Genomic DNA, 13,549 nt, shown 5'->3' with positions numbered 1-13,549 from the left:
CTGAATTATTTGGTAGGGAACGCTTTTCGGTATTCAATTTTGTAGCAAACAAATACTTTGGTGAAAACTTTTCCACCCCTTGAATGCTTCCAGCAGTAAATATACATAAAAATGGAGTAAGACACTATCTTAGGGTCCTGTAGGTGTTGACTCTCCTACAAACACACCAGCCGTTAAGAAACTCAAGAGACATTACTTTGATACGTTGCTTTTTCCAGGATAGAATTATAACCACAATACTCCTGCCACACTTACCTGAACAAAAAATATAAAGTGCTTGAAAGAAGTGTTAAGGTGTGCCTCTTCCTGTAGCTGGATCACTGGATCAAAGTGCTGGTGATAAATGTGAGCATAAACTCTGAAGAGACGCTTTAAAATTGTCTTTGCCACTGACATGAAATTCTTTGGGAACGGTACACCTGGAAATAAGAAAACAGATGGCTTCTTTTTAAACGCCTATGCCATGTTCATGTATTTTGAAAGCCATTCTAACCCAACCCTATCTCCTGCACAAGAAGGGCTGTTCCGTTTCACTTAGCAATTCCGTCTGTAAATCACACAATGTACTTAGGCTGACGCACAACAACAAGCTCACTGAAAGACCGGAGGGGAAGTTTCCCTCCCTTCAGCAGACCAGTGGCTCATGAACTTTTTCCAAGACAAGTCTGACCACATTTCTATGCTGAACCCTCCTAGCTCCACCTTCCAGCTACTAAATCTTGTTATGCCTCAGTACAGTTCCCTGAAGAGCCTTCTCTGACCGAGAATCTTCCTCCCTTCTGGTAGGATTCAGATACCCAAACACAGGTATCTAATGCGCTTATAGACACCCTCTCAGTACCTGCCTGGCCTCTGACCGCCCATGCAGAGAAGGGGAAGTCTCCTGCAGGCTCTGAGTCTCACCAATGGCTCTGTGCACGTGTCCAAGATACCACAGGGTACTCCAAGGGACACCAGATACCCTTGTGTAGGTAACTGAAACCACCTTTGGTATCAGCCATCGAGTTTTACACTTCTCTTGGCTAAAGTGAAATCAGAAATAGGCTCTCTTCCACCTGTCTCGTGCCCAGCAAAAAGATTCCTGTTTCCATCCTGCTCATCGCCATCCCTTAGGCAGAGGCTACTGCTTTCTTAAGTGCCTGCTCAAGTGCTCTGAAACATTTCAGTGAAAATGACATTTCAGTCATTTCAGCGAAAATGACCCGGGACAGGTAAAATCAGTTTCAGCAGCAGATCTTTGTCAGTGCACAAGTTTTATCACAATTGGTTGGGAAACCGCAACCGGCTACTGGGAGCAATTATCTCTTTAGTTGACACATCCGCAGGCTAAAAAAAGATATATATCAACCATCTAAAAAGATTAAACCTGTCTAGCTTCTCATCACATCGCAGTTTTCCCAGTCCGCTTATTTCTTCTGCAGTCTTTCCAATTGCTGAAGTCCTGCCTGAAGGCCAGAGGCCCAACCTGGACGCTGTAGGCCAACCGTGATCTCACCAATGCTTTAAAACCCCAGCAATAAAATTTTCATACTCCTACTTGAGCTTGCCCTGCCTACACGTACATCGCATTTCCTTCAGTGACTGCTGCATCGCATGGAAATTTCCTATTTAGTTGGTTATCCATCGTGTCTGAATCACTACCTCTCAAAAATACATCTTTTTAAAAGAAAAAAAGTCTTCAGCAATGTATATGCTGCAGTTAAAGGAAGATCAAGTCCTCATGTAGTTTTTTGAGCACAACTTCAATATTAACTGTCACTCTTTAATATCGTTTCTATTCGTAGTGGACTTCTACCCCAGGTCTGAACTCTACCCTGAAACACTCAAACGAATGCCATACTATGTGAAGAAACCATGCTTACTTCTACTGCGCAAGCAAGATTTAGCTTTTTGTCACTTCTTCCCAAACTAACCAGCCTTCTCTGCATATCTCTAACTGTAAGTAAAAACAAATGCCACCTGATTCTGACAGGTGGCCCTGTTTCTCTGAAGAGGCTTACTGAAAATGTGACAAATGCTTCAAAACTATTCACAAAATAAAAGAAATTAAGAGATCTCCCTTCCTTTTTCCACAATGGATCATAAGCCTATGAGTAGTGGTGTACTGGAAAACTGCCAATTAGGAGCTTTAGAACAAATAGTCCTTCGTGCCTCTAGAAGCAGGGTTTTCTTCTTGTTATCTTTTCCCAACTGGTGGTTGTTCATTATTTTCCTCCTGCTTTTCTGAAAGAAACCTCTTAAAAACATACACCTTTCATCTTCACTTGAAAAGAAAAAAAAAAAAAAATAACTTAAGATCAAAGATGCAATTCAGCTTCTTTGGAAGTAAGGCCTAGGAGAAGGTCCTCATGAGGACCAAACATCTTTCCTGCAGCAAAAAGCTGTCAGTTCGTACCAATTACTGGTTGTAAGGTTTTGAGACCCTCTGCCTTATTTCTAAGGAAACAATCCACTGTTCAAAATTAAAAAACATCAGATTTGGTCACCACAGTCAGTTATTAAAATAGAAACAGTACTTCCTGCATTCAGAATTGTGACAGACGTTTATTAGGATTATTGGAACACATGGATCAGAGTTCATGTACTACCACATAAATTTTATCTTAAGAGATAAAAGTGCCTATATATATATATAATGTAACCTTTTAAAGTTACCCTACTTGACAGTCATTTAGGAGTCCTTTTAATGCTGTAAAACTTGAATATTCTTGTACAACTGTAATCCAAATACATTGTTCAATTTTACTTATTTACTTTACCTATTTTAGAAGGAAATAGCGTTTCATCATCCAGCTGATCCTGGACCCAAGTCATCAGGTAATCAATGTACTTTGGTGCAGAGCACTTAATTGGTTTCTTTATGTTTGTCCCATCTGCCCAGTGGTACTCATATCTGGGTTGGGATGACAACAACAAGACATTTCTTAATGCAAGTGAATCATTCATATCAAGGCCTGAAGGGCTGCTCTTCCTGCTCCGCTCCCCATACTCCCACACCCTCCCACAGCCCTTCCTCGAAACTAAGCTTCAGATGCTCCTGACCACCTGCAGCTGCTCTGTACCCAATCCCCCCGCTGCAATCCTGCTTTAGCTGGACTCTCTTCTGCAGTCTGTAAGGCCTTCAAAAACTTCATCCTTTATAGCACAACTCATTCATCCTCGATTGCAACGCTCCTGCCAAAATGCACGTGGCAGCCTGCGGCCAAACCTGCATCCCTGTACATCAAAAGGTGCTGTATGAGTAGGTTTCCAAACCCTGAAAGGCCAATAGTTACTTCTTTTTTAAAGTTCCCCCCCACCCCCACCCCCCCTTTCAAAAGAAAAAATTACAGCCTGTTGAAGTGAAACATCAACAAGTTACATGAGAGGCTCACACACATAAAAGCTAAGCTCCAGGGCTCAAATCGGTGAAGGCACCGGACTGATTTCTAATGTGAAATTTCACCCCATCAGCCCTAACAATGGGCTTCTCTTCACCTCCACTGGCAGAGAAGAACTGCAAAGCCAGTGCCAATGCTCAACATCTGCAGCAGCTGCCAGCCAGACATATTAGACCCCTAAAATTTATGGCGTTTCTTTAAATTTGAAAATATTCTTATAGATTTTGCATAACTGAAGAACGAATTACATGGGCTCTTGCCAGAGATCCCAAATTATGATTGTCTAAGAGACACAGAATAGATTCAGAGGTAGGTTAATGCCAAGGAATACTATTACAAAACTGGAAGCTGGTATAAAGTGCCTTTCAGTGAACAGTTAGAAGGAAGCTTCTAGACTAAACCGTCCGCCTTACTAACGGTTCTTATCTGAAGGTCTAGTGCTACCACGCAGCGCACCAAGATTCAGAAGAACCTCGGTTGCCAGTTACACCGCTGACCCACTTGATAGCTGCAGGCCAGTCACTGTCTTTTAGCTTATTTTTTCCATCTCTAGATAAGGTGATATCACACCTCTACAAACCACTGACATGACTATGGAACAGTAAAATGTGCTCTTTTTACCCTTTTCCATTCACAGAGCTAGTAATGTTGACGTCTTTTATGTAGCACATTTTATGAGTAGATTCCAGAGTCATTCATTTTACAGTTATCATGTTAACTTCAGGAATTTAAAAAGCCATGGGAAAAGGTATTAAACAGCATCCATTTCCACACACAACCAGACAGAAACAAGTCCTCATGAAATCATAACAGAGCAGATACTGTGACTGGCTCAGGGAACACAACTGACACAACTCCAGACACAGGAGAAGATGGCTACTCTTGGGAATATATAGCTTAAAAAAACCAAACCCATTTAACATTGGGAGTCTGACGATAGCAGCCTTCAAGTGAACCACAGTGTTTCTTTCTATGTCTTGCTGAGTACAAATGCATGTATCTTAATATTCCTTGCCAGTCCGTAACATCTGAGCAGTTTCTCCCCATCAGCACAGAGCCATGCATAGCCCTCTCTTTTAGATCTGAACGCGGCATCGTCTCCCACGTGGGCTTTAAATCAGCCAGCCTTGCTCAGCCAACCAGCATTGCTGCAGAACGGCTATCCGTGGGGCCAGCCTGCTCCCAAGCCAGAAAGCGAAAAGGACTGCTGAGCTCTGCAGCTCTGAAATCCTCCCAGAGAAACAAAAGAACAAGGATTCAGACTAGCTGCATCACTCCTCTTTTAAAAATACAAAATTTAAAACAAACAAACAAAACTAAAACATACAAGGCTAGTGATAACAGCTCAGTCACGCTTCTACAGGAAACATACCCACTTCATCTGCAAGTTTTATCTCAGTTCTTTTAAAAAGAATTAGAAGAGGTGTTATTAATGGTTAATATTTCTTCTTTTCATGGAGGATAGCATGCTCAATTTGATTGTTACTTCTCAGTACCATAGTAGCATACCACAATGTTTGGGCTGCAACCACCACTGTTTAAACTTTCCCTTGCTGTCTCCAATTAGTATTGTGTGGACACTGGAGAAGGTCTTCTATTTTAAAGATCATGCGCATCGTTTTATGCAAAGCTTAACTGTATCTGGTAAATCTGGCTTCTAATTTTGTTTAACAAATTCAGTTTTGTCAGAACAGTAACTGGGAGAACATTTTCACAATAAACAAATTTTACGAGTGATTACGAGCGTGCTGCTCACAATGGTATAAAAAGATCCCATTTTTATAACGGCAACGAATCAGAGGGTCTGAAAGCATTTTAAAATCGTATCTCAAAACACATGCAAAAACTCCATACACACTAAATGGACCACAACGTGTCTGGACTTCTGAAAAAGTCAGTATTCCTCACCACCCAGTATTACCTTAATACTGAGATTTAAGTGGTATTAACACAGGACAACTATCAACACTTAGCTGAGGTGCCAGGTTCAGTCTGGGGACAGAGTAAGACAACAAACCAAATTATGTGCTAAAAATCTCATCCAAGTAACCTATATCCTTAAGAAGCCCCCCTCCCCACCCCCAACACTATGGGGTAATTCTGCATTTTTTAGAGAAAGGAATGCCATAGAATGACCCTTGAAGTAACACAGCCCTTAAGAAACAGCAGATATATCCTGACAAAAATAAAGTCATACACAGAATCTGAAAGTATTCCGGCAAACACCCCACGCTCCACGCAGTGGGCGTAATGTTCACGGTTGTTCCTAGGCTGTCAAAAGGCTTGGGGTTCGCAAGGGAGGGGAAAATGAACTCTTCCTACAAGATGAAATACATCCCTGAAAACAAATCGAGAATCCTAGCCCAACTTCTTAAACAAAAAAAGAAAACCTAACACGCACAAAAAATTCCCCCATATTAGAATCATGTGAACTGCTACAGGAAATGAAGGGTAAAATCACATTTCTAGCTCAAGCTTGTAAGCAAACACCTACAGCTCTGGCGAAAAAAACAAAATTAACCTTATCATGATGGGCAGTTCCTCTACAGAAAATACATTTTTAGAAACCTCTACAGTTTAGTAGAGGTTTTTAAGGGCAAAACACTATGAGAAGGCTAGAGCAAGAAATATACAGTTCACTTCAGCAAGCGCAGGGGAAAAGCTAAGAATCCCTAACAACTCTGGTAGAAAAACAACTGGTAACAATTCTGCCTTTTAAACTCTGCTAACAGCTCCGCCTTTTAGACGATTCTCAGGCATTTATTTGGACCTATCATCTCTAAATCTCAGCAAAACTATTTTTCAGCAGTCTTGTTGTAATACTTATTCTCTTTTGTCCCTCAGTCATCAAGTGACACAGAGTGGAGCGTCACAACAAGGCAACAAGACTGATATTGCTAAGAGACACAGGGTATTTCAAGGACCCAATTACATGATTTATTCTTTTTTTTCGGTGCAGACACACCGGGCAGAAGGCAGCATGCAAACATTCAATTACACCGTATTACGCCCACGCAGGATTTATGGGAGCTGTCCGCTTTGGAGTGCCCAGCTTTTCTGATTTGAACATATGAAGACAGAAGCTCTGTGGACCAATGAACCTCAGGAAAATCAGAAGGATCTCACCGCCTTTAAAAGTGAGCTTAGTGCACTCACACAAATGCCTAAATATGGATTTTAGAGCCCCAGTTTAGACATCGAGCTTTGAAAAATGCAGCAGCCTTTGTGCTCTCACTGAAGACTTACAACCAGGGAGGAAAATAAAGAAAATTCCCCTCACCCAATACTGGTTAATAAACATATTACTTCTATGCAGGTTCTTCACTTATTATCATGCCTGTTGCACTGATGGTGATACTGCAACTGATATAAAAATAGCAAGAAGTGATAACCAACTAGGGGTTGTTTGGGGTAAGAAACGCTTAGTCTTTGCTGAAGTGAAAAGAATGGGACATTACTGTGAGTAATCATATGTTTTGGAACAAATTAAACCAATACTTTTTTCAAGTTGTTAGACAATGAGCTGTAGAGCAGGAGAGGGAGATCTGTTCTTGATCTTTACGTCAATCCTTAACTAACTTGATGTACTAACACCCTGATAAAAGCTAAGTCAGCAATCCTTCCAACAAAGACCAGTCCAGAAGAAATGAAAGTGATCCCACAGCACCCAAAAATTTGCCTGCCTCAGCCAAGCCCTTCTGTTAAGATCGCTACCAAAGAGAAGCAGCGGGCCGGAGAAGTAGCCAAACAGCCCCAAGCATTTGCTTAAAGGTAGCCCTTTAGAGAAGGTAACCCTCCCTGTATCAAAAATAAAACACAAAAACCCAGACATGAACCTAGGTGACCTGTCTGTTGCCCAGGGTCTTTTTTTCTTTTTCTTTTAAAGGAGTTTTAAAGACAAAACACCAGTATGAGGCAGGGGATACAGGAAACATCATGCTTCAGCTCTGGTTACCCTCTCACTTAAGACATCTGGCTTAATTTTTCCATAGACTGCTACAAGTTTGTCAGTTGTGCTATGAAAACTATGACTGAGCCATAACAAGTTCTAAACAGCTACTTACATATGCACCAGCACCTTACAACCCTTTTTTACTGTACCGACCATAAACACTTTTCCAGTGGAAACGTAAAAATCAGACTTTAGAGCCATGGAGTGCTTGCTGCCTTTGGTCCTCTCCAGCTGCTCATGCTAGGGCTGCCTAACCTGTTTCAAATGATCTTATGTCAGTTGTTTCAGCTAACTCATACTCTTTTGTCTGAAATAGATGAAGATGCAATACTGGTGGTAGCTCAGCCACAGATGCGAGCACACAGCAACCTTCAGACTAGAAACAGGAATAAGCACCTAACACTCAGTGCCTCTTCAACTAATATAGCTTGAGCCAGAAGAGAACAGGAAACAGAGGTAAGAAACAGAAAAAAAAAAAAATCCATAAATATCAGTGCTTTCATGCTGACAGGTTTTGCCGCAGTACTTCCCTGAAATAAATTTTGCAGGCCACCTTTTAAATGAAAGAAAGCCACACTCACTCCAACTAAAAAACCCTGTATATGCTCTGCTGCCCGTCACCGCCAGCCTCACAGATCACCCCTTCCAGCGCCTGCCTGGCCTCGGCCCCTCACGTGCACACACGCTTCTGATCCTTTCCCAAAATTCATTCCTGAGCACAGGTGGGAGCTACAGAGTTTGGGGAACGCTCTACAAATCCTAGGGACAGGATCACCTCATTAAAACCTTGGCATAATGCATCTTCTAGCCTCTAGCATCTCTTGTCTACCCTGCTTCATAACTATTCGAGTAGGACATATATTTCTGTCAACTGCTATCGGTCTCTCTGGAGAGAAATAGATTGTTTACTCTGGCAACCAGACAGCTAAGCCTTTAATAATTAACCTCCACCCCCAAATAACTGCTTCTCAGCCAACAAACAATAAAGCAAAGAAATATTTTCATGCTCTTATTTAATAAATAAGAGTCTGTTCTGCATGCCAAAGCACAAGCAGACAATGGGCTATGTTATTATTGCACAAGCTTATCCCAAAGTTCTTCTGCATAATGGTGAACTTCTATTCCTTTTGTATTTTCACCCCTCCCTGCTTTGCAGCAGCAGGTCTGCCTACCCACACTGACTCTGGCATTCAGCAGCATCCATTTCTAGTTTAAGAACGTAGCACCAAAGCTTTTCTTGGTCCGTCTGGCTGCTTTCACCTTGCAGAGCTCCTTCCCTCTCTGCCTTACCCTCCCAGCAGCACCCTTTTGCACGTCCTCAGCTCTCCGCCACGCTGGCTGGCCATTACTGGCTTCAGACAATAACAACAAATGTCATTATAAAGTAGGAGGAAGTGGAGGAGAGAATTGTTTTTCTTTATTGTTCATTTAAGATTCTACAGTAATTTAAAAGGAAGCAGTGCCCTCCCTCACCACTCGCTTAGAAACATGGGTATTTTCCTCTTGGGAAGACACTAAGCAGCTGGAGAGCAAGAAAAAACACAAACATTGGATGTCTGTACAAAAGCATAACCGAGAATCAAAGAAGTGAAACTTAACTGAGGGACAGGGTAAGGGATTCTTATCCAGACTATGAAAAACTGTAGCTAAGCTTATTTCTACAATACCTACTCAAACGCCTGAAAGAAATATTTTGGTAAGCCCTAATTGAACACTTGCATATAAAAACTTCAAATCTTAAGAAGCCCTCATTAACACATCAGGAAAAAAAAAAAAAGGAAAAAATAATTTTGATAATCAGTTTACTTCCCAGGCTACAGAGAAACAAGAAAGGCAAAACAAAAACCAACCAACCACCCACCCCTAAAAACCACCTTTCCATTCCCTGCTCCCTTAACAAAGGTTCGAATTTTTTTCCCCCTCCACAGATAACAAGAGAAGACATCCTTTCCACCCACAGAAATTACCTTATCTTTGGCAGTCAACTGAGCTAGCCTCAAGTTTTCAAAAGCAAAATCATCTGAAAAATTGCACACTCTCAACAATGTGTAAAAAATCATCTTACTTGGGACCAGCAGACATCACGGGGCAGCTCTCCTCTGTGCAGAAGTCCGTAATGGTTCCATAAAGCATATTGATTTGGTTAAAGAAGTCGACAGCTGTAAAGCATTTAAACCACCAATTAACACTCCACAGTGTAAGGGCAACACCAGCTTCCTACAGCCTTAACAACTGTAAAGTGCACACTGCTGAAGAGGGTCCTGGACTATTTTTTTGGTGAAAAAACTTCATTGTTATTGCTTTTTAAGAGGTATTCTAAAGGAGATGCAGAATGCAACCACCAACTTTCTAGAACAGCCTGTGGCAATAACTATTTAATTGTTCACTGCAGCAAAAGCTTCATTTGAAAGAAGAAAAGGCAAAGAGAAAGCTGAGTTATTTCCTTTTCTGAAAGTTTGGTGCATTTTATTAGAAACCCAAATTCTACTGGCAAGTCCGGAATAAAAGAAAGATTTTCCAGTGTAAACTTTCCAACTAGAGAGAGTTGTTTCTCATTAGATGACACTGACTTCCCTCAGGCTTTGTATTCCAAAAGACTCTCTTTTCAAAGAACATTTCATAGACTCACAGAATGGCTTGGGCTTGAAGGTACCTTTTAAGACGGTCTAGTCCAACCCCCCTGCTGTGGGCAGGGACATCTTCCACTAGACCAGGTTGCCCAGAGCCCCATCCAACCTGGCCTTGAACACTTCCAGGGATGGGGCATCTACCACCTCTCCGGGCAACCTGTGCCGGTGTCTCACCACCCTCACAGTAAAGAACTTCTTCCTTATATCCCATCTCAGTCTACCTTCTTTTAGTTATGTTATGGTCAAACACTACCTGTATGGGAGGTGGGTACAGAAATCATGACATAGGAATAGTTACAGTGCCAAGCAACTTCTGTTCCATAGATTATCAATAAATTACCACAACTCTAGTCCCCAATGTTTCCTCATCATAAGCTATCCTTCGAGTTTTGTTCTGGGGGGTTATTGCTGAAGTTTTCTAACATGTTTGGGAAAGCAGTTCTCTTAGCCAAAACTTTTTTTTTTAATGGTCTACAGTTGAATTATTGAAATGAAAGACCAAAAGTTAGCATATCTAAATATTCCCATAGTTCTTACTACTTTAAATAGGTGCTTGATTACTTAGAACTCTTTGAAAGCCAAGCTCTTCTTCAATAACCTAACAGCAGGTTCTGTTCTTAGGAACTACAGTCACTGTATTCCGTTTCTAAAATCCACTTTATCTCCCCTCTGTGAATGGCCCCCCTTGCATCCGTTGGGAAGCACAGCACATGACCAAGGTATCAATCTATAAGTTTATCTTTTCAAAATGTCTTTCAGACAGTGGATGTCGTGAGTAAAAACTGAAAGGTGACCAATATTAAGCACTAGGAAATAAAATTTTAAGTAGGCTGGGTTAAATTCGCACGACTAAGTACCTGAGGTGGTTCCAGAGTAACAGTTTTACTACATACTCCTGTCTCCCTTATCCTGCAGCAGTTACTGTGAATTCTGCTTCTGGATGAACCCAAGTAATACAAGCATACAGGAACTTAAGACTCGTGGGACTAGCTTTGGTGTCCTTATTCATCCATTTTTACGCACGCGTGAAATTCAGCAAACACATGAAAACCCCAATCAAGCGTGGTGGAGTTCAACTCCTCCTATTTAACTACACTGCTCTGCAAATTTAACTATTCCACTGACACACCCTTACCCTGAAAGGAACCATATAACACATACAAATAGATTTCATGCCCCAGTGCCCAGTCGAGGCTACATCATTTCTACTGCTAAAAGCACTGGGCCTGCCATCTCTGACAACAGGAACCTTTGCAACTAGAAACGAGCTTTATGAATCTTGTCTGCAGAGCTAGTCCTCAGGATGAGAAACCAGTGTGCAGTCTGTCTGGGCTCAGCATTACTTAAAACTTACTCTACTTCAGTGCTACTTGTGCTATGCCTGCAATTCAATGTGCCAGTGACCAACTGTTTCTTTCTTGAGACAGATTTCAGGAAAACTCAAATAAACCCCCTTATCAGCAGTACTGACAATGTAATCCTGTCAGTGTCAGTCTAGCCATGTGTTATGCAATTTAGCGTTCAGGTGACAAAGATCTTTGTTCTGAACCAACAAGGAAAGGTTTTCCTGTGACCAGTCTCTGCAGTAGTTAGACAGTTTGTCTTAACTTAAAAAATGAGTTTAAAAAAATGAGTTTAAAAAAAGAGTTGCCACTTGTAACATTGAGTAGTCTCATGCAACCAATCTACAGGACACCATGGAATTAACACCAACAATACACTCCTCTCAGTCCGGTGCCATGCCAAAGGGGAGCCAGCATATTACTTGGTAGCCTACCCAAATTTTTGTTCCTTGCTTAACTCTATTACAGAGATATAGAGGTTTGCTGTAATGTTATGGGAGACTGACATCCCAAACATAAGCACTAGCAGATACCACATAATGTGAAACTAACTGATGGCTGAACAAAAGGGAAGGCTAAATACTGCAGCTCCCCTCACTGATTTTTCCAGAGAATAAATATCAAAGATTACACAAACATCATGGCAGCAAGTTACAGCTACTGCTCAGCAGATGCAGGATAGCTACACGTCTGTCATGCAACTTCCCAGGTGTCAAAAAAGGGAAGCAAATATAAATTGGTATGGCATGCACCTAGCACAGCTCATCTCCAGCAACAAAATCTTTTTTTTTCCCTCCTGCACAGCAAAAGCAGAAAACAGCACAATAACATTGGGAAAGGCTGTTAAAGTTAGAGAGGACCAGGAGGACTCCTGAAGCTTGTTTGGGCAGGGGGAGGAGGCAGTTAACACCGAAGGCAGCAAGAAGTGGTTATATACAGCCCTTGTTTCTTAAGTGTACACAAGAACTGTTGATTAAGTTTCCATTCCCTGCTCCCAGTAGAAACCACAGCCCCATGTTTGCTTCAAGACAAGCATGTTCAACAAACCCACACAGACTTCAACAAGATGACCGATTATTGCGAATCCCACACTTACAAGTCTCAGAAGGCCATGAGACACACCACCCATCCACCAAAGCCAGCAGCGTGTGACAAGAAAAATGCACGAACCTCTTTTCCAACATGTGCAAAGCTGTACAGTGTTTCTGCATATTTTCATTTCCTCTTTTTACTCATCGTTCTTAAGTTTTGAGGGCTTAGATTATTTTTTCTAAGTACTCTTCTACTCAAAGAAGTGCACGCTGTCTGGCATTCTATTACAAAGATATGGGCAAGATGTACTTCTGAAATTATTTTTTAGTATTTTCAAATCAAGGAGGTTTCAAATCAAGGAGGTTTCAAATCAAGGAGGTTTCAAATCAAGGAGGTTTCAAATCAAAGAGGTTTCAAATCAAGGAGGTTTCAAATCAAACTGATTATACACTTCTCACCTTTTTTTATTTTGAAAACACATTTGAAAAATCTACATGTACATCAACTCATTACCACAAGACATCAGTAAGGCTATGAGCTGAGCAAGAAGTAAAAGAGGAGAGCACATTTTTTCCTGTGCTCTCACTATTGTGAAGGGCAAAACCAGTGACACTTAGTCACACATTTTATTTCCTTATTAGGTATCTCGATCCACAGAAGGGGCTCACAGCTACCATTAACCGGTACTAGGTATGGTAGAGGGATGCTGTAAATGAAGGGAGCACATAATCAGTTAATCACTTCTAGACAAAAAAATTAAACATTAAAAACCCACTTTGCTGCAGGAGGCATGAAAGAGGACCATTTCATTGCAGAACACAGCTGTTGACAAAAGGCAGCTCCCACTCTTTTGTCAAGTGCTTCGCTGCCTTTTGCCACCCAGCTAATTTAGCAGTTAAGTCATTTGGGAAGGGAAAAGCACCGCTGCCACGCAGAAAAGAAGAGACATGGAGTGGAGGAACCACCAAAAGGGAAGGATGCCAGCAATATATGAAGCATCTTTACTAATGCTTACTCATAAAAATGGGCTGGCTATTCTTCTAGACAGTTTTGCAATACAGTGCAAATAAATTTTATAAAGAATGGTGTCAGCAGTTTCAACACTCCCTGGAAGCAGTGGCAAGTCATATACCAGAGCGCTGTGTGGCTAATTAAGAACCGGAAGGCTGAAGTCAGTATGACAGTTTCACTTCCCAAACATGTCAGAGAGCA

General features: G+C 41.4%; 1 protein-coding gene across 2 annotated transcripts in view; it reads right to left on the bottom strand.

The window, feature by feature from the left end:
* The window catches only part of MOB1B (MOB kinase activator 1B), a 44,200-nt gene that overhangs the window by 6,874 nt on the left and 23,777 nt on the right, over nucleotides 1-13,549 (bottom strand). For both annotated transcript variants that reach the window (XM_072862895.1, XM_072862896.1), the window contains exons 3-5: nucleotides 9,398-9,491; nucleotides 2,760-2,893; nucleotides 256-419 (exon numbers count right to left, since the gene is read on the bottom strand). In XM_072862895.1, coding sequence (XP_072718996.1) covers nucleotides 256-419; nucleotides 2,760-2,893; nucleotides 9,398-9,491 — 392 coding nt within the window. The remainder of the gene's footprint in view (nucleotides 1-255; nucleotides 420-2,759; nucleotides 2,894-9,397; nucleotides 9,492-13,549) is intronic.

Source organism: Ciconia boyciana, chromosome 5 (genome assembly GCF_034638445.1).
Source record: "Ciconia boyciana chromosome 5, ASM3463844v1, whole genome shotgun sequence".
NCBI classification, from domain to species: domain Eukaryota; kingdom Metazoa; phylum Chordata; class Aves; order Ciconiiformes; family Ciconiidae; genus Ciconia; species Ciconia boyciana.
The sequence above is the reverse complement of the archived record's forward strand: the minus strand, read 5'-3'. Positions and strand labels throughout refer to the sequence as shown.